The following is a 24,377-nucleotide window of genomic DNA, read 5'->3' as shown; positions in this document are numbered from 1 at the left end:
ACTGGAGGGTTGGGGAGGTCACTCCCACCAACAGCAGGTTCAAGGAACATGGTCTCCCCTATTCAAGACGTTTCACATTAACATCTTGGAGGCCATGGCGGTTCTTCTCACCTTAAAGAAACTCTCCCCGCCTCCCTCGATCCACATCCATCTGACTCTGGACAACTCGGTGGTAGTCAGATGTCTCAATCGTCAGGGCTCAAGATCGCCCCAAATAAATCAGGTGCTTCTTCCGATCTTTCTTTTGGCAGAGAGGAAGAAATGGCACCTGTCTGCAGTTCACCTACAAGGATTCCGCAATGTGACGGCGGACGCTCTATCGAGTACAAGCCCAATAGAGTTGGAATGGTCTCTAGACGCAAGATCATTCTCCTTCATCTCTCACCAAGTCCCGGAACTTCAGATCGATCTCTTCGCGACGAGCGATAACAATCAACTTCCTCGATATGTGGCCCCGTACGAGGACCCCAAGGCAGAAGCAGTGGACGCCATGGCCCTGGATTGGAACAGATGGTCCAGGATATACCTGTTCCCTCCTCCCAACCTTCTGCTGAAAGTCCTATCCAAACTGAGAACCTTCAAAGGGACAGCGGCCCTAGTGGCTCCCAAATGGCCCCGGAGCAATTGGTATCCCCTGGTCCTGGAGCTGCAGCCCACGCTGATCCCCCTACCGGGCCCAGTTCTCTCTCAACATGTACAGAAGTCGACTGTCTTCGCTTCATCACTGAAAGTCAGGGACCTTCATCTCATGATTTTCTCTCCTTAGCCGCAAAGAAAAGGTTTGGGATCTCGAAGAAAAGCTTAGCCTTCCTCGAGGAGTACAAGACTGAGTCTACCAGACGGCAGTACGAATCTTCCTGGAAAAAGTGGGTCTACTTCGTCAAGGCAAAAAATCCTGCGGAAATCACCATTGATTTTTGCATGTCCTTCTTCATTCACCTTCATGGACAAGGCTTAGCGGCCAACACGATTTCCACTTGTAAATCGGCCTTGACTAGACCACTCCTATACGCCTTTCAGATTGATCTGTCCAGTGATATCTTCAATAAAATGCCAAAGGCATGCGCTAGACTACGCCCAGCACCTCCACCAAAACCTATCTCCTGGTCCCTGGACAAGGTGCTCCATTTTGCTTCTAGCCTGGACAACGATTCGTGCCCTCTGAAAGACCTGACTCAAAAAGTTATCTTCTTTTTTGCTCTCGCCTCGGGAGCCCGAGTCAGTGAAATAGTGGCATTATCAAGAGAAGAGGGTCATATCCTGTTTGCCGAGACAGGAGATCTTACCCTCTTCCCCGATCCAACGTTTCTCGCCAAGAATGAACTACCCACCAAGAGATGGGGCCCTTGGAGAATCTGCCCCCTGAAGGAAGATGTCTCTCTATGCCCAGTGGAGAGTCTTAAGGTCTATCTTCGAAGAACTTCAGACTTCGGTGGAGGACAACTCTTCAAAGGAGAAACATCGGGTAGCGACCTGTCACTGAAACAACTAAGAGCGAAAATCACCTACTTCATTCGCAGAGCGGATCCTGACAGTACACCCGCAGGTCATGATCCTAGAAAAGTCGCCTCTTCTCTGAACTTCTTCCAGAGTATGGATTTCGAAAGCCTCAAGAGCTTTACAGGCTGGAAATCATCGCGCGTTTTCTTCAAGCACTACGCAAAACAAGTGCACAAAGTGAAGCATTTCGTGGTAGCTGCAGGTAATGTTATGAAACCTGCTGCTTAAATCTGCATAGAACAGTGAGTTACTTGGGACTCTAACTCTACGGGTGCCTGTGTTGACCCTATTGTGATACATAGTGATTTAATGGACACTTAGTGTTTCTAATAGACTGTTCTTTACCAAGGTGAAATGTCATAGACTTTACATGAGTGCCACATGCCCTAGGGCATGGAGTGTTTTCTTTGAATTTTAAAAGACTGGCGTTCCTCTGGGAACTTGTGTTTCTAAAAAGCAAACTTTCTTTTCAGAATCAAGATTACCGTCTTTCTTTTCTATGTACATTATTCTTTATTATTGTAAATAAAGTCTAATCATTATTGTAATTACTTCCATAATGATCTGCAATCCTAAAAATAAAATGTCTATTTTATTTCCATATGCGTCTCTTTTCGCTCCTATTCCTTATCAAGAAATATACGATTGCTATAGTTTCATTTACCTCTTTATTGATGATCAAAAAGAATAATATAAGTAATTATGTTATATACTCACTTATGACTTGATAATATTCCTACTCGAATATTAACCTTTGTCTTGTCTCCGAGACCAACATGATCTCTCCTCCAGGGGAGTAGTAATCATGTTATATACTTACTTATGCTTGATAATATTCCTACCCGAATATTAACCTTTGTCTTGTCTCCGAGTCCAGCATGATATCACCAATGGGTGAGTAGTTCTTCAATGATCGCTTCGAGATGTTCCTATTGTCCACCAGGACTTCCATGCCAGGGGGGCAGGAAGCCAGTTCATCATAGAATCTCTGGTAAGGATATGTCCTATAATACTGTTCGAAGCCCTTGGCACTTGGATTAAAGGGGTAAAAATCCATGATACATTAATTCTCTGGTACACTTCCATCAGGACGTCATGGCTTGAGCCCAAAAAACGGATTTTGAGCGAAGCGAAAAATCTATTTTTGGGTGAGATAGCCATGACGTCCTGATGGACCCTCCCGTCTATTCTAGTTCAGCCTTTCAGGCCCCTCCCTGACCTACTGTATCGCGGAGATTGGTAGAAGCTGAGCTCAGGATGAGGACGGACGTGACGTCATTTAGCAATGGCGCCCATTTGTTTACGTCTCGAGTACCAAAAGTAGCCACGGATGAGAGTAACTTTGGAACGCCTCCTCAGTTACTCAGCCACCTTTCCATATCGAAGCGTTAACTCTATATGGGGTGCAGATAGCTATGTGGCGTGTTAAATACATGCGTCCCCTGTTGATATACGATATCCTAGAGGGAAACCTTTAGGGTACTCGCACCAGAAGTTAGAATTCTGTGATAACCTTTAGTTTAATTCTCTGGGAATATCCACTGTAGTCAAATATACCCTAGGAAGCTACTGAAGGAACCTTCCATCAGGACGTCATGGCTATCTCACCCAAAAATAGATTTTTCGCTTCTCTCAAAATCCGTTTTATGTATAGTCAGTCTCTAGGGCATTTGTCACTGTCCATTGCCTCTGCCATTCATAAAGGTTTAAAGGCCTCTCATGAATGGCTGAGGCAAGGGACAGTGACATTGCCCTATCAAGCAGGACAATGCCCTAGAGAATGACCATATACATATGATCTGCGCCCAGGCCCCCTCTCCACCCAAGCTAGGATCAAGGAGGTCTAGGCAATGACCGCTGATGACTCAGCAGATAGACATATAGGCTTCCCCAAACCCCCATCCTTAGCTCACAAGGATGGTGAGGTTGCGGCGACCAAAGAAAGTAACGGGGTTGAGTGGGACTCGAACCACAGCCTGGCAATCACCAATCAAGGACGTTACCACATCGACTTTTAAACTGTATAGTAGTCTTGTTTATAACGAGAGATTCCCATTCATTATAGATTTATCTGGTATATAATAATATAACTTTACCATATTGCCTTCACGAATATTTAATTTATCTCCATTATCGTCGCAACTTTCATGGTCACTGATGCCGCAATATTTCACCAAATTAGAGACAGAAGAATGTAGTAATATCACAATATAGAAAATACCAGGATTAAGGCCGAGGAAATAGTCTACTCACCAGACATGGCCAAGACAGTAAATTGTACATTACATCTTTTTGGCAGTAAAAGTTATTTTGGAAAATTTAATTTCAGTGTAGTACGTTCGAAATCGGATGCCCTGCGACCTTACTACCTCATTGCCTGTGCATTTTGATATTTCTACCTCATTATTAATGCCTTCTGACCTCCCTGCCTCATTTTAAATACCATTTGACCTTTCTACCTCCTGAAAGTTCTTAGGGCTGCGTTGGAAGTCCAACATCGTGAGGAAACTCGCCATATTCCTCCAGCTCATCAACTTCTTCACGTTCCTGGGCATAGCTCTCTACGCCCCGTCCCTGGCTCTCTCCTCGGTCACGCCCATCCCGGCAGAGGTCTCTGTTGTCGTTCTGGGCATCGTGTGCACGCTCTATGCATCGCTGGTGAGATATTCTGGAGTTCTTATGATCCTAAACAATTTGTTTACTATTCCTTATTTGATTTATGCTTTATTACCTCTGCCAACAAAGTTGAAAGGATGTTAAGGTTTAGCCCATGTTAGTGTGTTTGGTTATGTGTGTTTTAGTTTGTGAACAGGTATCTGGCCACAATTTTAATTGTAAAGTAATGAAACTTGCAGGGATTGACTTTATGTAAAAAGCTGGAAGGTCAAGGTCAAAATCACGGTCAAGAAAAATTTTCAATTCACGTAATCAGCCATAAGTTTGGACATCTTTGTCACAGACTTCAAACTTGGTTCATATTTGAGTGTATGAAAATCCACACCTATTAATACGTGATAAGGTCAAAGGTCAATGTCGAGTAAAAGGTCGGAAAGTAAGCTGCCGTGGTGGAAGTCTGCGCTCTACTGAGTGCCCCTCTAGTATATTATGTTCTGGACTGAAATTTGAAGTCATTTCTAAATCGTTATTTGCGGTACTTATTGAATTTGCAAATAATAATGTTAAACAGGATATGATTCCAGTAGTTTTTCACAGATGGATAGGAATAGAAACAGTTCCCTAAATAGAAGGGTACAAAAGTGTAACAAACGGCTTAAAAAGACAGAAAATGGAGAACGTAATAACATGGGTCAAATTTTCTTCTTTTTTCATTGTGCTAGATATAGAGCTGTTTATATATATATATATATATATATATATATATATATATATATATATATATATATATATATATATATATATATATATATATATATATATATATATATGTGTGTGTGTGTGTGTGTGTGTGTGTGTGTGTGTGTGTGTGTGTGTGTGTGAGTGAGAGAGAGATTTTACTATCAATACTTTAGGCTTCAATTAATCTAAAGGCTTTTATTTTCTGCCATAAAATGTACAAAAAAAACTAAATTTTACTCTGAATACTTTCGTCTTCAATTAATCTAAAGGCTTATTTTGTTTTTCTGACAAAAAATGGACAACAAAATTGTAAGTTTTACGATCAATACTTACGTCTTTATTTAATCTAAATGTTTTTTTTCTGCCAAAAATGTACAAAAATATTTAAGTTTTACTATCAATACTTTAGTCTTCAATTAAACTAAATGTTTTATTTTTTTTCATTTGTATTTTTACCACAAAATGCTAAAGAATTTTATAAATTTTACGATCACTACATTTGTCTTCATCCAATCTAAATGGAAAAATAATTTTTTTCCCATTTATCTCCCTGACACCTAGGCTGACGCAATATATATATATATATATATATATATATATATATATATATATATATATATATATATATATATATATATATATATATATATATATATATACAGTATGTATATATATATTTGTATGTATGTATATATTTATATATATATATATATATATATATATATATATATATATATATATATATATATGTATGTATATATATATACATATATATATATATGTATACATATATATATATATATATATATATATATATATATATATATATATATATATATATATATGTATATATATATGTATATATATATATATATATATATATATATATATATATATATATATATATATAAAACTTTCACTCTCAATACTTCCTTCTTTAATTAATATAAATGGAAACCCATTAATGTAATATTTACAAATGCATCTCTTTGCAGGGAGGTGCCAAGGCTGTCGTGTATACAGACACAGTACAAGCTTTCATAATGCTTGCTGGAATCATTGCAGTGATCATCGAGGGCTGTTCTCAAGTTGGGGGTGGAAGTAATTCTTGGAAGATAGATGAGGAATATGGACGCATCGAGTTTTTCAAGTAAGATCTTATTTTAAAATTTGCGAATTTAGTGTATTGAACAAGTCAGTTCTGGGTTGACCGGGGGTATCCGATCTCAACGGTTTTGTCTTCTCTCCCTGCGCTCTTGTCTTGCCTGGTTCCGGGTGTCTTCAAGTTGATTGACTCCAGCGTTACAGAGTGAGCGCCATAGTGGTCTGTCAGAGCGTTATTTCTAGTTGCTCAGGTTGTATGTTGCACTTCTTGAGCGTAGCTTTGATGTTGTCCTTGTACTTCTTTTCTGACCCCCTGGATTATGCCGAGCTTCAGGGAGCTGACTGTAGAGTGCCTGGCGAGGAAGGCGATGTTCTGGCATACGGATGACGTGGCCGATCCACCTGAGTTGTTTTTCTGCCAATGTAGATTCTATACTCAGCAGGTTTGAACGGTGGAGAATTTCAGAATGAGGTACTTTGTCTTGCCATGTGAGCCCTGATATACACTGAAGATATGGATTGCCTCAAGTTGTTTTACATGACGACGGTAAGCCGTCCAGGATTCTGCTCCATATAGCAATGTGGACATGCAGACAGCTCTGTACACAGCTACTTTTGTTTCTGTGTTTAGGTGGTGATTTAGGAAGACTCTGGACCTGAGTCGGCCGAAAGATGCGGAGGCATGATTTATCCGGGCAACTATTTCCTCATCAATATTGTGTTTTTTAGTGAAGATGCTTCCAAGATAGATGAAGCTCTCAGCTTGTTTGATGGCTTCCCCATTCAGATGAAATACTGGGTGATCTATAATTATTTGCTGGGATAGGATTTCAGTTTTGTTGATGTTAACTTTGAGCCCCATGGCTCGGTAAATTGATGAGACAATGGTAAGGCTGCGTTGGAGGGCATCTGGTGAGTGAGCCACCTGAGCGCAATCATCTGCATATTGGAGTTCCATTAGGTGCGTCATTGTTGTTTTTGTCACAGATTGGAGGCACCTAAAGTTGAATAAGTTTCCGTCTAGTCGAAACTGCTCTTTCAATTGATCTTCTTCGTTGACTTGTTGGTGGCTCAGGAGGGTGACTGCAGTGAGGTAGATGTTGAATATCACTGGAGCCAGGACACATCCTTGTTTTACTCCAGTTTCTACACTGAAAAGTTGTGATTTACTACCACCCATACTTACACAGGCTTGCATATCATTGTGTAAGTTTCTTAGAATGTTAAGAAATTTCGGAGGTACTCCAAATTTAGAGAGAGCAGTCCATAAAAGGTCTCTGTTCACCGTGTCGAAGGCCTTTGTTAGATCGATAAAGGCTATGTGAAGATCACGGTTTTGCTCATGGCATTTCTCTTGTAGTTGTCGGGCCACGAATATCATGTCACAAGTACTGCGTTCTTTACGAAAGCCACATAGCGTCTCTGGTAGTACATTTTCTGAAATGTGTTTGCAAAGTCTTGCAAGCATTATTCTTGCCAGGATTTTACTTGCAACGCCGAGCAAGGTGATGCCTCTGCTATTGTGACAGAGGGAACGGTCCCCTTTACGTTTGTAGATGGTGACAATTTCTGAGACAAGCCACTCATGGGGGACTTCTTCCATGTTCCAAATAGAGAGAATAAGGTTGTGGAGATGTCGATGGAGTAAGTAGCCCCCCTCCTTGAATAGTTCAGCTGGTAGACCATCAGGGCCGGGGCTTTTGTTGTTTTTCATGGCCCTGATGGCTTGTATAGTTTCTGGGAAAGTGGGGTTGGTACCTAGGATTTCTGAGTGAGTAACATCAGGGATGTTGTTGAAGATATTAGGCTCTACAGGATTTCATTGGTTAAGGATCAAGCTGAAATGTTGTGCCCAGCGATCTATTATCTCATGTTTGTTTTTTAAGAGGTTTCCTTCTAGAGAGCGAACAGGAGTTATACTACTTTTTGTTGGGCCATATAAAATTTTAATAGAGTTGTAGAAACCATGTTGATCATTTGCATTTACGTATGATTGAGTTTCTTTTGCACGGTCATTCCACCAGTTATTTTCCATGTCTCTGAGTATTTTCTGCACTTCTGATCTTAGCTGTTGGAAGTTTTCTTTGAGAGCTACAGAAGTAGGTTGTGAGAGCCATGCATCGTGCGCTTTATTTTTTGCTGTGATTAGGTCATGTATACCATCAGCGTTGTTATCAAACCAATCTTGATGACATCGTGTGGAGAAGCCAAGGGTTTCTTCTGCATTTTCCTGAATTATAGTTTTCAGTTTTGTCCACTCAGAGTCAAGCTCATTGTCGATGTTGTTTGGATCAATGTTAGGGATCTCAGCCAGCTTTCTTGCTATCTCGTGACAGTAGTTGTTCCGAGTAGAGGTGTCTTTCAGAGCAGGAATGTTTAATTTCTTTGAGGGAGGTTTGCGAGAAAGAAGAGGACGGATGGTTAGCTTGAGCTTAGCACGTATTAGATTGTGATCTGTGTGGCACTCGGTACCTCTCATTGCAAGGGTCTGGACAGCATCTTGCTGGTCTCACTTTTTGATTATGATATAGTCAATCAAGTGCCAGTGTTTTGACCTTGAGTGCATCCACAAAGTTTTGTGCTTGTTTTTGAGCTGAAAAAGGGTGTTGGTGATGACTAGGTTGTGTTCTGAGCATGAGGAGAGCAATTTGAGTCCATTGCTATTCATATTGCCAACACCATGATGACCGATAGCGCCTCCCCAGATGTGGTGTTCCCTTCCCACTCTGGCATTAAAGTCACCCAAGAGGATCAGTTTATCTTCCCTTGGAGTTTGGTTAATGGCTGAGTCTAATAATTCATAGAAAGAGTCTTTTGTCTCATCTTCACTGTCCAGTGTAGGAGCGTAAGCACTCAGGAGAGTGGCATAACGACCTTTTGCAAGTGGAATGCGCCAGGACATCAACCTCTCTGAGATGCCAGCTGGTGAGTCTGGGATTTTACTTAGCAATGTTGTGTGTATATATATATATATATATATATATATATATATATATATATATATATATATATGGTGTGTACTGTATATATGTATGTTATACATACATATATATATATACAGTATATGTATATATATAAATATATATATATATATATATATATATATATATATATATATATATATATATATATATATATATATGTGTGTGTGTGTGTGTGTGTGTGTGGTGTGTATATATATATATATATATATATATATATATATATATATATATATATATATATATATATATATATATATATATATCCAGAACTAATTAAGAAACTCCCTATAAGCGAAAAAAAAAACATATGCACATTAAATTCCTCAATCTTCCTCAAGCGGTAATTTCTTCATCAACTCACCTCATTTCAGCATGAGCACAGATCCTCTGGAACGGCACACCCTTATGAGCACCATGATCCTCGGGGTATATTTTGGCTTCAATTGCTTCGGCGTTGGCCAGGCGCAGTTTCAGCGATGGGCCTCAGTTTCAACCATTAAGCAATGTTACATGTAAGTATTTTCATGTTTCTTTTGTATGTATTTTAACTTTTTTGTTCTTTTTGAATTGCTTGGTGTAAGGTACAGTTGGACGCAATAATTCCTGGTACACCTCGTTCTGAAGAAGTTCACCCAGCCATACCCTTACAGCGCGGTGAGTTCTTTTTGTTTAGCCCCGCCCACCACTTATGCCATCTCTTCCTAAGCTATCTGTTTGATCCCTTGCCCCAAAGCGAGGTGTGCCAGGGATTCCGGTGTCCAACTGTACATGGATTTTACACGCTACCATTTCCATGAGTCATTTTCAGAAATTTCAAGAGTATGGATACCATAAAATCTCTTCCATAATTGATGTAATTTTGACTTATCTCGTTTATAGGCAGAATATTGATTAATATTTGAAGCTACATATCTGTTGTTCTGTTTGCATGGATATAGAATTAGATTCCACAGTTACCCAAGCAAAAAAATTGTATCGATCAAAGAAAATATCGAAAAATGCTATTAACCAGGAACCTTCACTTAATTATCTCTCTCTCTCTCTCTCTCTCTCTCTCTCTCTCTCTCTCTCTCTCTCTCTCTCTCTCTAGGGTGCTTGCCATTTCTTGTTCAATAGTCCTTGCAGTCTGGTCTTTAATCAACTACTCAGGATTGGTGATCTTTTCCGTCTACTCCGACTGCGATCCCTTGACGGCTGGTTACATTGAAAAGATTGATCAGGTAAGACTGACCACTCTTTGTCAACAGTCTTTCGTCTTCTTCTTTTTCTTCTTCTTCTTCTTTGTCTACATCTTCTCCCACTTCTATGTGGGGTCGATGTTTCTGGTCATCTTTCTCCATTTACCTCTGTCCCACACTTCATCACCAGTTAATACCTTTGATCGAAGATCATCCTTGATACAGTCCACCCACCTTCAGTTTGGTCTCCCTCTCCTCGTTCCCTGTACCTCCATTTCCATCACTCTCCTCACAATATACTGGGTTTCTTTATATACAGTCTTTACCCATCTCTATATGGGGTCTTTGTTTCGTATGAGCCTTCTTCATTCTCTTCTACGCTCCCTGAAGGCCCAAATAACTAGCTTACGATACCACATGCACTCACTGCACAATGTTTACAACGCCTCTAGAAGGCTCAAATCACTTGCAGTTCTTCCCTTGGACAGCCTCTACAACATTTACAACTCAGCCTGTTCTCTTTAATTTTTTTCCCCTCATATTATTTGCTATTTTATCTTTCCATCTGAACTTAGGCCTTTCCCCATCCGACTCCATGTCCATGCCCTTCAGCACATCTTATCTTTCTGGATGACTTGACCAAACAACTTTAGTCTTCTTTGCTAAATTGTTTTCGACACTTTTACTTTGACTGTCCCACTAATATACTCATTTCTGATGAAAACATTATCAATGTTGCTATTATTTCATTAGTTTACACTCTAGTAGTTCGATCCTTTAATTATGTTGTTAGTACTATTCGTTTATTTTTTGTATTTCCTATATCATGTTCCATGTGTTCGTGAATGCTATTCTTGTTAACCTGACTTAAGGTGACCACTTTTATCATCATATTAATAATCATAAGTATTTCAATAATACGTGTAATTATGATTATATATTACTATATTTTTCTCATCATTCTTTGTTTCTACTTTCCCACCAAATGTAAATTTTCTTTTTAGGTGAAACTTACTTGCTTATTCCAAGTCAATTTGGTGTACATTCTTAATTTTTATCTATTTCTGTTCATTACAAAAGGTAAACTTGTAATCACTCTGTAATTCACTTTTCAAGAATTGCAAATTGTATTACAACTTTCTTTGTCATTATTTCACCAAATAAACAAATAGATATGTTAACATAAATTGAAGTCTTTTTATCGTTTACAAATGAAATATCTGTTTTGATGTTGCTACTGTTTTTAAAATATTTTATTTTAATTGTTCATTTTTTCTCATACCGTTTGTTTATTTTCTTATTTCCTTTCCTCGCTGGGCTATTCTTCCCTGTTGGAGCCCTTAGGCTTATAGCATCTTGCTATTCCAACTAGTGTTGTAGCTTAGCTAATAATAATAATAATAATAATAATAATAACTGAATTCATAGATGCTTTTATAATATTAAGGCTTTTGGTATAAACAGAGCGTAGGTGACTAAATTATCTATTTGTGTTATTTATTTTGTATTTTATCTATCTCAACTTGTTATTTTATATCCTTTCTTATTTAAAGTTTATTCTTTGCATCTCTGAATCTCTTACCTAAGGCCAGAGTTTGTAGGCCAAGCGTGTTTCTGTTCAGCTAGGGTTCCAGCATACCTTGTAATAATAATAATAATAATAATAATAATAATAATAATAATATATTTCGGAAGTAGACCCTCTTTTAAGCAGGTTTTATTGAAAGTGATTGCTGCCTCAGTGGCGTTAATTTTGTAATTAACTTTTTCTATTGTTCTTATTATCTTTTTCTCTTCATTTGAACAATCCGCCAGTAACTGGGAAAGGGACATATCAATAGGAAGGTGATGAAGACCATATCATTCACAATTTGTCTTTAATATATCACAACACATTGTAAAAGTACAGATAATATGTACAAAATATAAAACACTATCACAATGTTAGTACACACAAAGTAATGGTCACTTTTGTACAAAAAATTATAAATTACGTGGAGTTAAGTTTAACACATCCTTCGACTCAACCGGTTTCGAGCAGTGAGAAAGTTTTCTGCTCATTGTCAAGAGTGAACTGAAATGCAGGTGTTGTTTTGATGGCTTATATACGGAGTCCTGCTTCGACATTCCATCTTCAGTGGTTAAGAACCGCTCTAGGGTGGAGACCATTAATCCTAGTGGGTGGTGGCCTCTGCCTCGCCGGGATGTTTGGTGGGATTATTGACTCTGGTTCTGTCAGGAGATAATCCCTGTTTTGACCTTTGGCTATATTAGTCCTGTCATAGTTGTTATTGCCTGGACTATTGTTGGTGGTGGACCTTATACATGTTGGCAATAAGGTCCCTTCTTGCGTGGTGTTGAGGTTAGGTCTTTGTTGTTGAATAAAAAGAGCTTCCATTATCCGGAGACGTCTGCTGTCAGGGGCACGGCCGATAATAATGATAATAATAATAATTGCTTTTTGTAGAAGTCTCTCTTTAAGGCAAGTTTGATTGAAAACAATGGCTGCTTGAGTAGTATTAATTTTGCAGTCTATTTTCTCAATAAGTCGAATAATCTTTTCTGTATTATTCGAGATATTGATGAAATAGACTGCAAAATGAATGCTACTCAGGTAGCCATTGTTTTCAATCAAATAATAATGATAGTAATGGTGCCAGGTACAAGACACGTATATCTGTCTCTCTACAGATTACAGTGTATTTCGTAATTGACAAACTGGGGTACCTTTCTGGGATTCCAGGCCTGTTTGTAGCTGCCATATACAGTGGTGTTCTCAGGTAAGCTTCTAGCTGCATCTCTACCTTGGGAGAAAGGCAGTTCTTTCGACAGATTTTCAATTCAATACATATATGTCCATTTACTAAAATGTGTTTTATAGAAGCTTTGAAATACTATCATAGCTTTAGAAGAATTTATTGGGATCAAATTCACATGACATATTAAATTCTTCTCAGGAATGTGTAGTCACTGTAGTCATTGCGTTTGTTTCCATTTTACCAGATATATTAGATTTTTTTTCTAACATAATTTGAATTAATTGCTCTTGAATGTAGCAACATTAATGAGAATAACATTGACTCACTTTGCAGCACTGTGTCGTCAATCCTTAACGGCATAGCCGCTATCATCTGGAAAGATTTGCTGAGTGGTCTCGACCGATTCTCTAAATTCACACCGCAACAGGAGAAGACAACTGCCATTATTATCTGTAACTAGGACAGTTTTTAGTTTCCTTGTGCAACCTTTGTTGTTTTTAGTGGCTAGCACTCTTTAGTTGGACTTATCGTTTACTGTTCAAGAGCAGCACTACTGATGCTTCTTTCTGTGTAATTTCTATCCTTACTAATTCTAATGGCTGGTACTTTCATGAGAGTGGCGTGTATCATTTGAACAGTCACAGAACACAAAAGGCCTTCTTGTACTGCTTCCTTTAAGAATTGTAACTTCAACCATTGCAAATTTATTGTATGGTACGGTGCTTGTATTGGTTGAACCCTGTCTTATGCTTTTTAGAAAAACGCTATGTATAATGCTTTCGCCTTGAATTTTAACTTCTACCATGCTGTATTAGTTAGTGATACAAATCTAAAAGGATATACCTCTAAATCTTTCACCAATGATTGTAACATCTACCAACAATCCTTCCTTATACACTTTACTGATTTATTTCTCCTATTCCAGCCTCTGTGTCTGGAATCATTAGCACAGGTATGGGAATACTGGCAGGCAGCATGGGGGGAATATTCGAGATCACCTATGCTCTTGGCGGAGCAATTACTGGTCCTATCTCAGGTCTGTTTTTGATGGCTGTTACGTGTCCTTGGGTGAAATCTCAGGTAAACATATTTGAAAATTTTCATTAAGACAATTTATAGATCATAACTTAAATATATACTGTATATACATGACCATTATGAGGGGGGAGAATATTTGCAATTGATATTTAGAACAAATGTCTTTATTTTAAGCATTACTAATTGATCAGTAGCCCACAACATAGGAAAGCTGTCTAGCATTTTTCACATTTTACTCTGAGGAATTCGTGGCCTTTAAGAGCTATGTTTTACAGAGTGCTTGTACGGGTCTTCTTCTCTCCATAACCCTAACTCTGTGGATGGTCACTGGAAACTTCCTGTACGCTCCTCCAACTCCCATGTTACCTTTGTCGACAGATGGCTGCCCAAGAGAGAACATGACAACCACATCACTTCTCACAGAGAGCACGACTCCATTCCTAGTCTTGTCAACTGAGAGCGGCGAGGATCCAGGGTATGTTAAACACATCTTATTCTTACCTGCCATATGAGAAAAAGAGTTTATGTCGACATATAACTGAAGCTGCCTTGCTTTTGACTGGGAGCAAAATTTTATTCTTCATCATCACTATGATCTTTATATCTGTAATCTACATTAACAAATGCAGACATTTCTAGTCCATTGCAGGACAAAGGCATCAGGCATCTCCTTATTCACGTCTGGGGTTTAGCCAGTTTTTATCACAACGCTGGCCACTGAGGATTGTTGATGGTGGGAGACTTTAGTCTGATTGCCCACAGCAAACCAACTTGGTATGGGTGACCCTGACTAGTACATCATCGCTGATCATGGCGATACACAAACCTTTCACCACCATAAGATATACTTTGACAATAACATTGATCCTCAGGTCCTCTCCTTGAGCACTGTAGACTGTGATACTCATTAACAGCTAGGTCAATAGCAGGGTGGTGGGTTAAGAACGTCCAACAGGCCTATTTCTTGCGGGCCCGATTCTCTACCTCTGAGCTCTGGCTTCCGCTTACATGGCCATTTACTCTCACATTCATGCTTCAACCTGTGCATTATGGATGAACTCCCTTTTGAATAAAGTTGCTAGAATGCTAAGCACTTCATATACTATCTATCTATCTATCTATCTATCTATCTATATATATATATATATATATATATATATATATATATATATATATATATATATATATATATATATATACACATGCACATGCACATGCTCGCTCTAGCATGGGATGGGTATAAGTAAATCTTTCCTGAATTTTTTCGTTGTTATTTCATTTCATAGATCTGGTGTGTTTCCCTTATACCTGGTCACTTACTGCTTATATGGAGCTACTGGAACTCTAGCAACGTTTGTTTTCTCGAACTTAGCAACCCTAATGTTTGGTAAGTATACTGTACTTATTTCTAAATGTCCATAAGGTAAAATATTATAAACCCAGGTGAATGTAGATATTTACGAATGTTCGGTTTCTATCAATTAGAAATACCATACGTTGGTTTTTGTTATTTATAAACTTTTGAGAGTTGCCATATTGATATTGATTTTTATATTATCTGAAGGACCAATGGCCATAGAGAAAGTACCTGAGAACACAGTCCAAAAGCCCAGCATGCAATTCTACAGATGGGTCCAGTCCCTCGGGGGAAACCCCAGCTCTGGTCGTGGTCATCTGTCAAGTTACAAGTCTTGTAGAGACAATTTGAATAGTTGTCATCCTTCACCTACAACAAATAAGAAGGCTTTTGAGGCTGGATCAGCTGAAGCCTACGTCAATCTAGCTTTTGAAACTGAAAATCACCTTTGAATTCAGTTCTCTAATCAGTAATTGTGTCACGATATTTTATCAGACCAAATATTCCTGTTCGTGGAAGGAGACTTTACGCATGATCTTGAAAAGAATGAGATAATTCATGTAACCCCTTAGTAGAAAAAATGCCAAATATTGAAAGCAATTATTTTTATAATCCTTATATACTATATGTGTAAATATAAGTTTTGTGTAAAAGAAAGAGGTCTCAGCGGTAGTGTTCATTATGATAAAGTTTCATGTTTTGTTTCACTGAAAATTGCAAATTCTGTTTATGCAATAATCATATATCCATAAAAGGCATAGCGTAAAAGGTGTAGAAAAATAATCATTTTGAATGTATTATGTTAAGTTCTTAAACGAGATATTGAGTTGGTTATTGATTTAGTGTAGCCTAAACGTGAACGTTATTTCAACAGATGTGCGTTGAGATTAAGACAAGACCTACAGACCCTTTCTGTAGGCCTTGGATTAAGGTTTCAAATTTATAGTGAGTTCAGCGTTCGTTGAGAACTTGCATCGCTTTGAAATAAAGTGTCCCGACCTAAGGCAAAGCAAATACACTTTAATTTATCATTCTACCAAAATGTTTCAGTGACGTGCGTGAAATATATGAATACATCAGTGTTTGGTAATAAGTAGTATGCGATGATTATGCTTATCAGTGTACTCATTTACCCTTCGATATCTCACAGGATAAGCGAACTTTCATAAATTTGATGTCATTTCTATTAAGATATTATCTATAAATGTTATCTCATAGAAGGAAAGAAATGAAACTTAAGGTGTGGATTTTTTGTTACCAACGCTACATATCAGAAGAATAAACGTCAATTTCTTTGGTATGAGTTCTCTGAAGAGGGCGTAATTAAATCACAACCAGAGGCCTTGCACCATTTAGATATCTCCTGTCAATATCCCCAAACAGCGAGGTGCCGTTCAACATCCTAGCTCTGAAACGCTACTACGAACGATCCTACCCATGCCAGTGACGTCACTCCTATAGCACCCCAGATTGGGGCCCGACAGGAAGGGACGGGTGGGTTCACTGGGCGGCATAGGTCTCTCGCCCAGTAATAGATTTTTCCTACGTCAAAATCCCTTTTCTGGGCTCTGACCTGTGCCGCCCAGTGAAATAGTACCAGAGAATAGGGACCCAAAATGGCTAACTACCTGGGGAGAAAAATAACACAAAAATAACATAGATGGTGGTTTAATATCAAACAGGGGGGATGAGGAATCCCGTAAATACGTAATCAACATGGATATGAAAGTGATAATGAAACATTGTAATCAAAACAAAAAGGAAACCTGTAGGTAAGCATTGAATATAGATATGAAAAATGATAAACAAGCTTGGTAAACAATTCAACAAGATAACCTGTAGGTAAGAATTCAACATAAATATGAATATAAGAAATGGTAAACAATCCCATCAAGGGATGAAAGTAAACCCAAGCAAAAAGCAGATCCATAAACACATACTTAGTGTAATGAAATAAAATAAAACAGCACGGTTAATTTCAAGAACAGATGAAATCAAAAGCAATTCGTGGAAATTGATCACAATGTAAAATAAAATAATACACCATAAGGGTGTATGGTAAAGGGCAAACAAAATCAGGTAGGAACAATAAGTAAGCCATACAGGAGGGAAAGAGGATAGAGCAAGACGTGATTAGGACTCAGTACCTTCAGGAGGAACTATATTCCCTGCTGCTACTGTGGCAAATTTAAGAGCTTCTAAAGGTTTTAGGTAGTGGCGCTTGAAAACTTTAGGGGACTTCCAACCCGTATATTTTGAGAGCTCATCAAATTTCATATGGTGGAAAAAGTTAATTGAACTAGCCACCGCTCGGATATCATGGACATGTGGGAATGATTCAGGATTAGCTTGTTTAATAAAATAAAGAATTTGTTGTCTGATTCCCTTAAGGGTAATGGTTCCTCCATGTTCTCTAATAAATAAAGGCCCTGTGGTTGTGGTGGAAGTTCTACTTAAGTACGATTTCAGGGTGGTAACTGGACACAGGGATGGATCCCGAGGAAGTGGAACAATCTTCCAGGGAGACCACCTGTTTTGGGGGTCCTCATTTTTAGCCAGGAAAACTTTGTTAGGGGAGAGAAGGACCTCACCCGAAGAGAGAAACTCTATATGACCTAGGTCTCTAGATAAGGCTGACAATTCTGAGATTCTGGAGCCAGAGGCGAGGCTCAAAAGAAAAAGTGTCTTTCTTAATAATGCCATATAGTTACAGGATTCATTCGAGGTTAGCTTTAGAACATCGTTCAAAAACCAGGAAACTGCGCTAGGTCGAGTTGAAGGTTTTAGTCTGGCACAGGCTCTCAGAATGGATGAGAAATATGAATCCGTCAGATCAATGTCAAAGCCGACATGGAAGATCTTTTTCAAAGCCGACTTGATCGTAGTAACGGTATTGGCTGCCAGGCCCAATTCAAAGAGAGTTCTGAAGAATGTCACAGTTAGGTTCATTGTCATTTTCTCAACTTGGGAATCTTTCAGAAACTTTGCTAGTTTCTTGACAGCTGAGTCATATTGACGGAGGGTGGATTCCCTTTTGTCAGTTTCCAGGAATAGGTTATTCAGAGGATCGATGTTTGCACGTTGTTGAGCTGCAAACTTCATGAAGTCCATAAAGTTAGGGCATTCAGAATCCTTGAGGAAGCTAACACATCTCGAGTTTGTACTACTTGTGTTAGTACAGGATTGGGAAACCGCCAGGGGCGGAGGCCTAGCTCTTGTAACAAGGGGAACCAGTTGCTCTTGGGCCAGTTGGGGGCTACCAGAGCCACTCGACCCTTGAAAGATCTGAGTTTGTGCAAAACTTTCAGCAGGAGATTTATCGGAGGAAATAGATAAATCGTCTTCCAAGTGTTCCAATCTAGTGACATAGCGTCCATGGTATAAGCCTGAGGGTCCAGGTTGGGGGCTACGTAACAATCTAGTTTGCGATTGGACTCCGTCTCAAACAGGTCCACCTGGAGACCCGGGACTTGAGATAAAATCCACTGGAAGGATCGATTGTCTAGTGACAATTCCGACTCCAGTGGAGTCGTCCTGGAAAGTGCATCTGCCACCACATTCCGGACTCCCGCTAGATGGACTGCTGATAGATGCCACTTGTGCGATGCCGCCATGGAGAAAATCATCAACATGACGTGGTTTATGTGGGCTGATCTGGATCCTCCTCTATTGATGCAGTGGACTATGACTACACTGTCGAGGACCAGTGCTGGGCTGAGACGTTTTAAAGTGAGGAAGACTGCCATGGCCTCTAGGACGTTGATGTGCATTTGTTGAAAGATCGGTGACCATAACCCTTGGACTTTCTTGTGTTGAGATTAACCTCCCCACCCTGTTAAGGAGGCGTCTGTATAAACGACGAGTCCCGGGGCCGGATGTTGCAAGGGAACTGACTTGGAAAGATTTTTGATCTTCGTCCAAGGCTGCAGACTTTTTCTCAGGATTGGAGGAAGACGAGCTCGCCTGTCTCGACGTTTTTTGGTTGCTCTGGAGTACCACACTCTGTTTATGTCCTTTAGTTTGGACCTTAGGACGAAGTCTGTCACTGAGGCGAACTGTAAGGAACCCAGGATCCTCTCCTGGTTCCTCCTGGACGTCAACTTGTCCCTGAGAAACTGTTTCGTATTCTTCGCTATTTCCTTCCTTTTGGTTTTTGGGAGGCACAACGTATGGGAACTTAGGTCCCATTGTAGCCCCAGCCATTGAAACTTGGTCTCCGGGACCAGGCGGGATTTCTCGAGGTTGACCTGAAATCCTAATTGTCGAAGGAAGGAGAGGACCTTGTTGGTTGCTATGTGGCAGTTCCGGACGTTGTCTGACCAGATCAGCCAATCGTCGAGATAAGCCACTATTTGTATTCCCTGAGTTCGAAGTTCCTGAATTACCGTCTCTGCTAATTTGGTGAAGATTCTGGGAGCTATGTTGAGGCCGAATGGCATCACCTTGAATGCATAGGCTTGTTTGCCTAGCTTGAAGCCCAGAAACGACGAAAATGCCTTGCTATTGGAAGGCATTTATGGAGGTGGTGACGGCCCCACAGGGAAGTAAGGTCCGCATCTGCGAGACAGTAAGCATGTGGAATTTGTCGCAACGAATGAAGGAGTTTAGACGAGACAGGTCCAGGATTACTCTGCGTTTGTCTGAGCCTTTCTTTGCCACGCTGAATAAGCGACCTTGAAATCTTAAGCGATGTATGCTTTGGATTGCGTTCTTTTGCAACAGATCCTTCGTGAATGAATGTAGTTCTTCCGTGGGAAGCTGGTAGAAACTGTTCGGTGGAGGGGGTCCCTAAATCCAGCTCCACCCCAGACCTTTTGAGATTATGCTGGCAGCTCAATTGCTGAACTTCAAGTGGTCCCGAAATTTGTACAGTCTCCCTCCTACCTGCGAGGCAATAGTTGGAGGATGATTTGCCACCCCTGCCTCCGCGGAAAGACTTGCCTCGGTGGGAACCCCTTCCGCCACCTCGGGCTTGAAAGGAACCTCTGGAACCCCTGTGGCACTGGTAGCCATGGAAAAAACCCTGAGATTCATACGTGGGGTTAAAGGCGGGGGAGTTGGTGAATGAAGTCGAGGCGACTTGGGCTTGAGGGACCAACACGTACTGTTGTTGTTGATGGCCCTTTGAGGTAGAAGGCTGGGAACCTTGAGGAACAGACTGAACTGGGACCGGTTGTACCACTTGAAGAGAAGGTCTAAATTGCGAGGAGTGGAAGGGCCTCAACCTTTTCCTACCTCGGATTGGGGTACTAGCCGACTCATACTTCCTCTTAGGGACTAGGCCCCACCTAACCTTGAGGCTTTGGTTGGCTCTAGCTGCCTCGCTGAGAACCGAGTCCACTAGGTCCTCCGGGAAGAGATACGGACCCCAGACTGGTGTTTTGATGAGCCTATTAGGTTCGTGTCTAATCGTAGCCTCAGACAGTACATGTCGTTAGCAACGGAACCTGGCATTATGAAAACCATAGGCGTCAGTCAGTAAGGTCTGCAAAAGAGATTTGGTGAGGACCTTAAAGAGAGGTTCCTCGTCGTAAGTGGCAACGGTCAATTTGGAAAGAGTAACCGAATTAATCGACCTACCGAGGCGTTCACTGAACTGCGTTGAAGCACAGTCCAGGCTCAGTTTGCTCGCTGAAAAGGTAGATGGGGCGTTCCGCCAACATTCATTATCCCCCGGGAAGAGAAGGGAAGTCAAGTCCGCCTCTCTGAGTTGAGGTAAGGGCTTCTCCTCCTTGGTAGCCTGATAGGCAATCTCCATGATCTTGGTTGCGCATGGAGTCGGGGTCTGCTCGTTGACCACAAACATAGTATACGAGCTCTTGTAGGCTGTGATCATTGTATTCATACAGTCCCATTCATTGAAGATGCGGACCAAAACAGATTGTGCCTGTTCTTTGGGGAAGATCACGGTCTCTTTCGGGACCTTATCCAAGCGGATTAGAGCCTCCTCTGTAGGCGGGCATAGCCGAGGAAGGGAAATTCAAGACCCGGCAGCTAGAACTCGTAGTCCTCGAGAGGCCGAGTTCCGAAACCTTCTATGGATAACATGCCATCTGAGAGGGGGGCATGTAATGCTAACCGCCAAGGGTTGTTTTTGTTGAAAGGTGGGAGCTTAGAGGCGTCGGGGATGGGATATTGCTGCTGTGGTGGCAGCCCCGAATGCATGAGTCCCTGAACCATGGTCTCCACATTAGTCATTCTCTCTTGTAACATTGTTTCTAAACGAGAGAACATCTTTTCCGAAAATTCCTTCGGGTCAAATGATTCTGGGGGGGGGGACAGGTGCCGGAATGGAGAATAGTCCCTGAGAGGTCGAGGGCACAGCAACTGAGTCTTTAGAGACTCTAGTGGAAGAAGATTGCGACTTCACTGATGATGACTTCGAAGACTTGTGGGTTTTGTGTAAAGACCTTCGGTGAGCCTTAACCTTGGGGGCAACAGGCCGGGGCTTGTGATCAGCCCCGGGAGTCCCCGGGAATCCTTGAAATGAAGATTGGTCAGAAGTAGAAGAAAAAGTTGGGCTAAGGAGAGGAATCTTAGCTCGAGACCTACCTGACTCACCTATGTCCCTACCTGTGTCGGGTTCATCCAGAGCCATGGACTCTACGTCTAAATTGAGGATAGCGACGTCCTCTGTTAAGGTCCCGCCGGTGTCCTCTTGATCCAGGACGAATAGTAGGGATTCAATGTTCTCAATGATAGGATCCGCCAAATCTTTGGGGACCGCGGCCGAAGTCTTTGCGTGCGGGTAAAGGCGAGAGCACCATTCCTCAGAGAGGATATAAGGCTGTTTGGCCTTCACATTACGGGCGAACTCGCCAATCCAGATTTTAAGGGTTGCCTGAGCTGTATTCTTTTCAAGTTGAGAGCTCTGAAAGAGAACAGACTATTAGCGAGGGTAAGGAATATCATGCCAAAGAAAAAAAAGAAAAAGATCAGGGGATTCGGAGACACGAAGTTATCGAAGGGCATGCGAGGAGTCCAAAGAACAGTATCCTTAAAATCAATTAATTGTAATTAATTGTAACTCCACTTACCAAGTCTGTAATATAGCTAAAAGTAATTCCACTCACCGTGTCAGATGTTAAAGTGGAGGTCATTTTGTAGCAAACTACACAATTGTCCGGTTGCCAAACAATCAAATCATCTACCAGAACAGCACAGTGGGCATGTGAACGGCACCCATCGTGGCCGCAGGGTTGGTGGAGGACCGCCAAACATGCAAGAGGGGCCAGGAGGCTCTGGGGGCTTAGATTATATCACTATCGTGGTGAAAAGGATATACTATGACTGTAATATAGGTAAGAATAAGTCAATCCTTAAGTGTGATCATATTTAAAAAGGGGGGGAAGTCGAGAACAGGGAATATATATATATAAACATGTGAATATATATAGAGGAGATTAATCCAAGTGGTTACAGGTAACGTTGGCTCCGGAGAGACAACTGAGAGACCCCAGGGGTCATGAAAGTCCACCGGAGAAGGCGGACAGGGGGGGGGGAAGTCGAGGGTCAACCCCGTCGACGGCACACAGGATTAATTAACTCGACCAGGGAATAAAGTGAAAGCTACGTCCGGGGATCCCGTAATGAAATAATAACACATGGAGTCCGTGAAGTGCGGAACACCAATGAAAATATGTAATATAAACACAACATGATACCACAGACCGAGCAGAATGCCTCCCGCCGACTGATGGCCAATTGAGTCGGCGGAAAGAAATGGCTACGGCAGGGTAGGGGAAAAAGGCAATATAGTGTATGATAATGTATAATAATAAGCCTCACATACTATCGGGAACCGCCCAGAACGGAGTTAAGCGAAAGCCCCGGGGGAGAGAACATGACGCAAAACAGCTGACTCTACGACTCGACAAGAGAGAGAGAGAGGGAAGGCAACCCTGGGGTGGGGGTGCCGGGCGGATGGGGAGAGGGAGGCTAACTAGTGGGGCAGAGGACAGGAGTACCAACCTGAACAGAGACCCACGACTGGAATGATCACACGGAAAGACTAGGATATCAGTATAATAATATAACTAACAGGTAAATAAAAGAGGAAGGCTTGCTGGATAATAAAACTAATAATAATAATATCAATCGTAAGATAGTACGGAGCGGCGAACAGAGAGACAGGGGGAGACCAAGCCTAACAGCGCGTGGAGCTAGGCAGGGCTACCAACATAACACAAAGTCGGTAAAGTGCCGACAAAAAACGTAAAACAAAGAACTGTCTCGTGAAAGTCCCTTCGAACTAATAAAACTAGAATAAAAAGTATGCTAATAAGATCGTTATGAACGCCCGTGACGTGCGGAACGTAAAACGAAGTAAAACTAATAACGCTCGAAAGCTACCAGGCATGCCAACCTAACATGAAATTACGATACCGTAATATCGTAGACAACTGTTATCATAATAACAGACTACCATAATATAAAATAACATGGGGTGTGAACCGTGGATACCCAGAAAAGTTCAAAACGAGGAACAATCAGTATAGAAGACTCATTGTAAAACGTTAAGAACGACGAGAGAGAGAGAGAGGAGGTGGCCGATCGCCACAAGGACCCGATGCGGGTCGTGGATAAAATAAAACTGTGATAAAATAATAAATAAGGGTAAGGCCACCTCCAAAATCTCAAAACTTATAGATCTGGTACTTAACTTAGGTGAAGTGATGGTAGGGTCCGACATCCTGAGATAAATCCTGGGTAATCCAAGGAAAACAGCACCAGAAAAAAGATAACGTATGCAAGCAGGTGCTATGCAAAAGGAGTGACGTCACTGGCGTGGGTAGGATCGTTCGTAGTAGCGTTTCAGAGCTAGGATGTTGAACGGCACCTCGCTGTTCAGGGATATTGACAGGAGATATCTAAATGGTGCAAGGTCTCTGGTTGTGATTTAATCACGCCCCAGTTATTTATGCCGACACCTTAATAGGTGAGCGAGCTGGGTTCAACCTAGCATTCCTATACAATTTTTACTCTGGTAAAATTCATTGCAGTTATTACCTTAGAAATGATGTAAAAGGAGCATTTCACTGGGCGACACAGGTCAGAGCCCAGAAATGTTATAGCATTGAAGGAGAGAAATGAAACTTGA

At 40.9% G+C, this 24,377-nt stretch overlaps 1 protein-coding gene across 3 annotated transcripts in view; it reads left to right on the top strand.

The window, feature by feature from the left end:
* Positions 1-16,349, top strand: part of LOC137625859 (sodium-coupled monocarboxylate transporter 1-like) — a 36,721-nt gene extending 20,372 nt beyond the window's left edge. The window contains exons 5-14 of one of the 3 annotated variants that reach the window (XM_068356776.1): positions 3,970-4,158; positions 5,853-6,007; positions 9,317-9,457; positions 10,036-10,165; positions 12,815-12,903; positions 13,216-13,334; positions 13,808-13,962; positions 14,196-14,395; positions 15,207-15,307; positions 15,485-16,344. In XM_068356776.1, the coding sequence (XP_068212877.1) occupies positions 3,970-4,158; positions 5,853-6,007; positions 9,317-9,457; positions 10,036-10,165; positions 12,815-12,903; positions 13,216-13,334; positions 13,808-13,962; positions 14,196-14,395; positions 15,207-15,307; positions 15,485-15,729 (1,524 nt within the window). In that variant the 3' untranslated portion in view covers positions 15,730-16,344. Of the gene's footprint in view, positions 1-3,969; positions 4,159-5,852; positions 6,008-9,316; positions 9,458-10,035; positions 10,166-12,814; positions 12,904-13,215; positions 13,335-13,807; positions 13,963-14,195; positions 14,396-15,206; positions 15,308-15,484 lie in introns of all 3 variants that reach the window. The other 2 variants (XM_068356777.1, XM_068356778.1) reach the window with 2 other exon arrangements.
* The last annotated feature ends 8,028 nt before the right edge of the window (positions 16,350-24,377 follow it).

This window comes from Palaemon carinicauda, chromosome 33, assembly GCF_036898095.1.
Source record: "Palaemon carinicauda isolate YSFRI2023 chromosome 33, ASM3689809v2, whole genome shotgun sequence".
In the NCBI taxonomy this organism is placed as follows: Eukaryota; Metazoa; Arthropoda; class Malacostraca; order Decapoda; family Palaemonidae; genus Palaemon; species Palaemon carinicauda.
The sequence above is the reverse complement of the archived record's forward strand: the minus strand, read 5'-3'. Positions and strand labels throughout refer to the sequence as shown.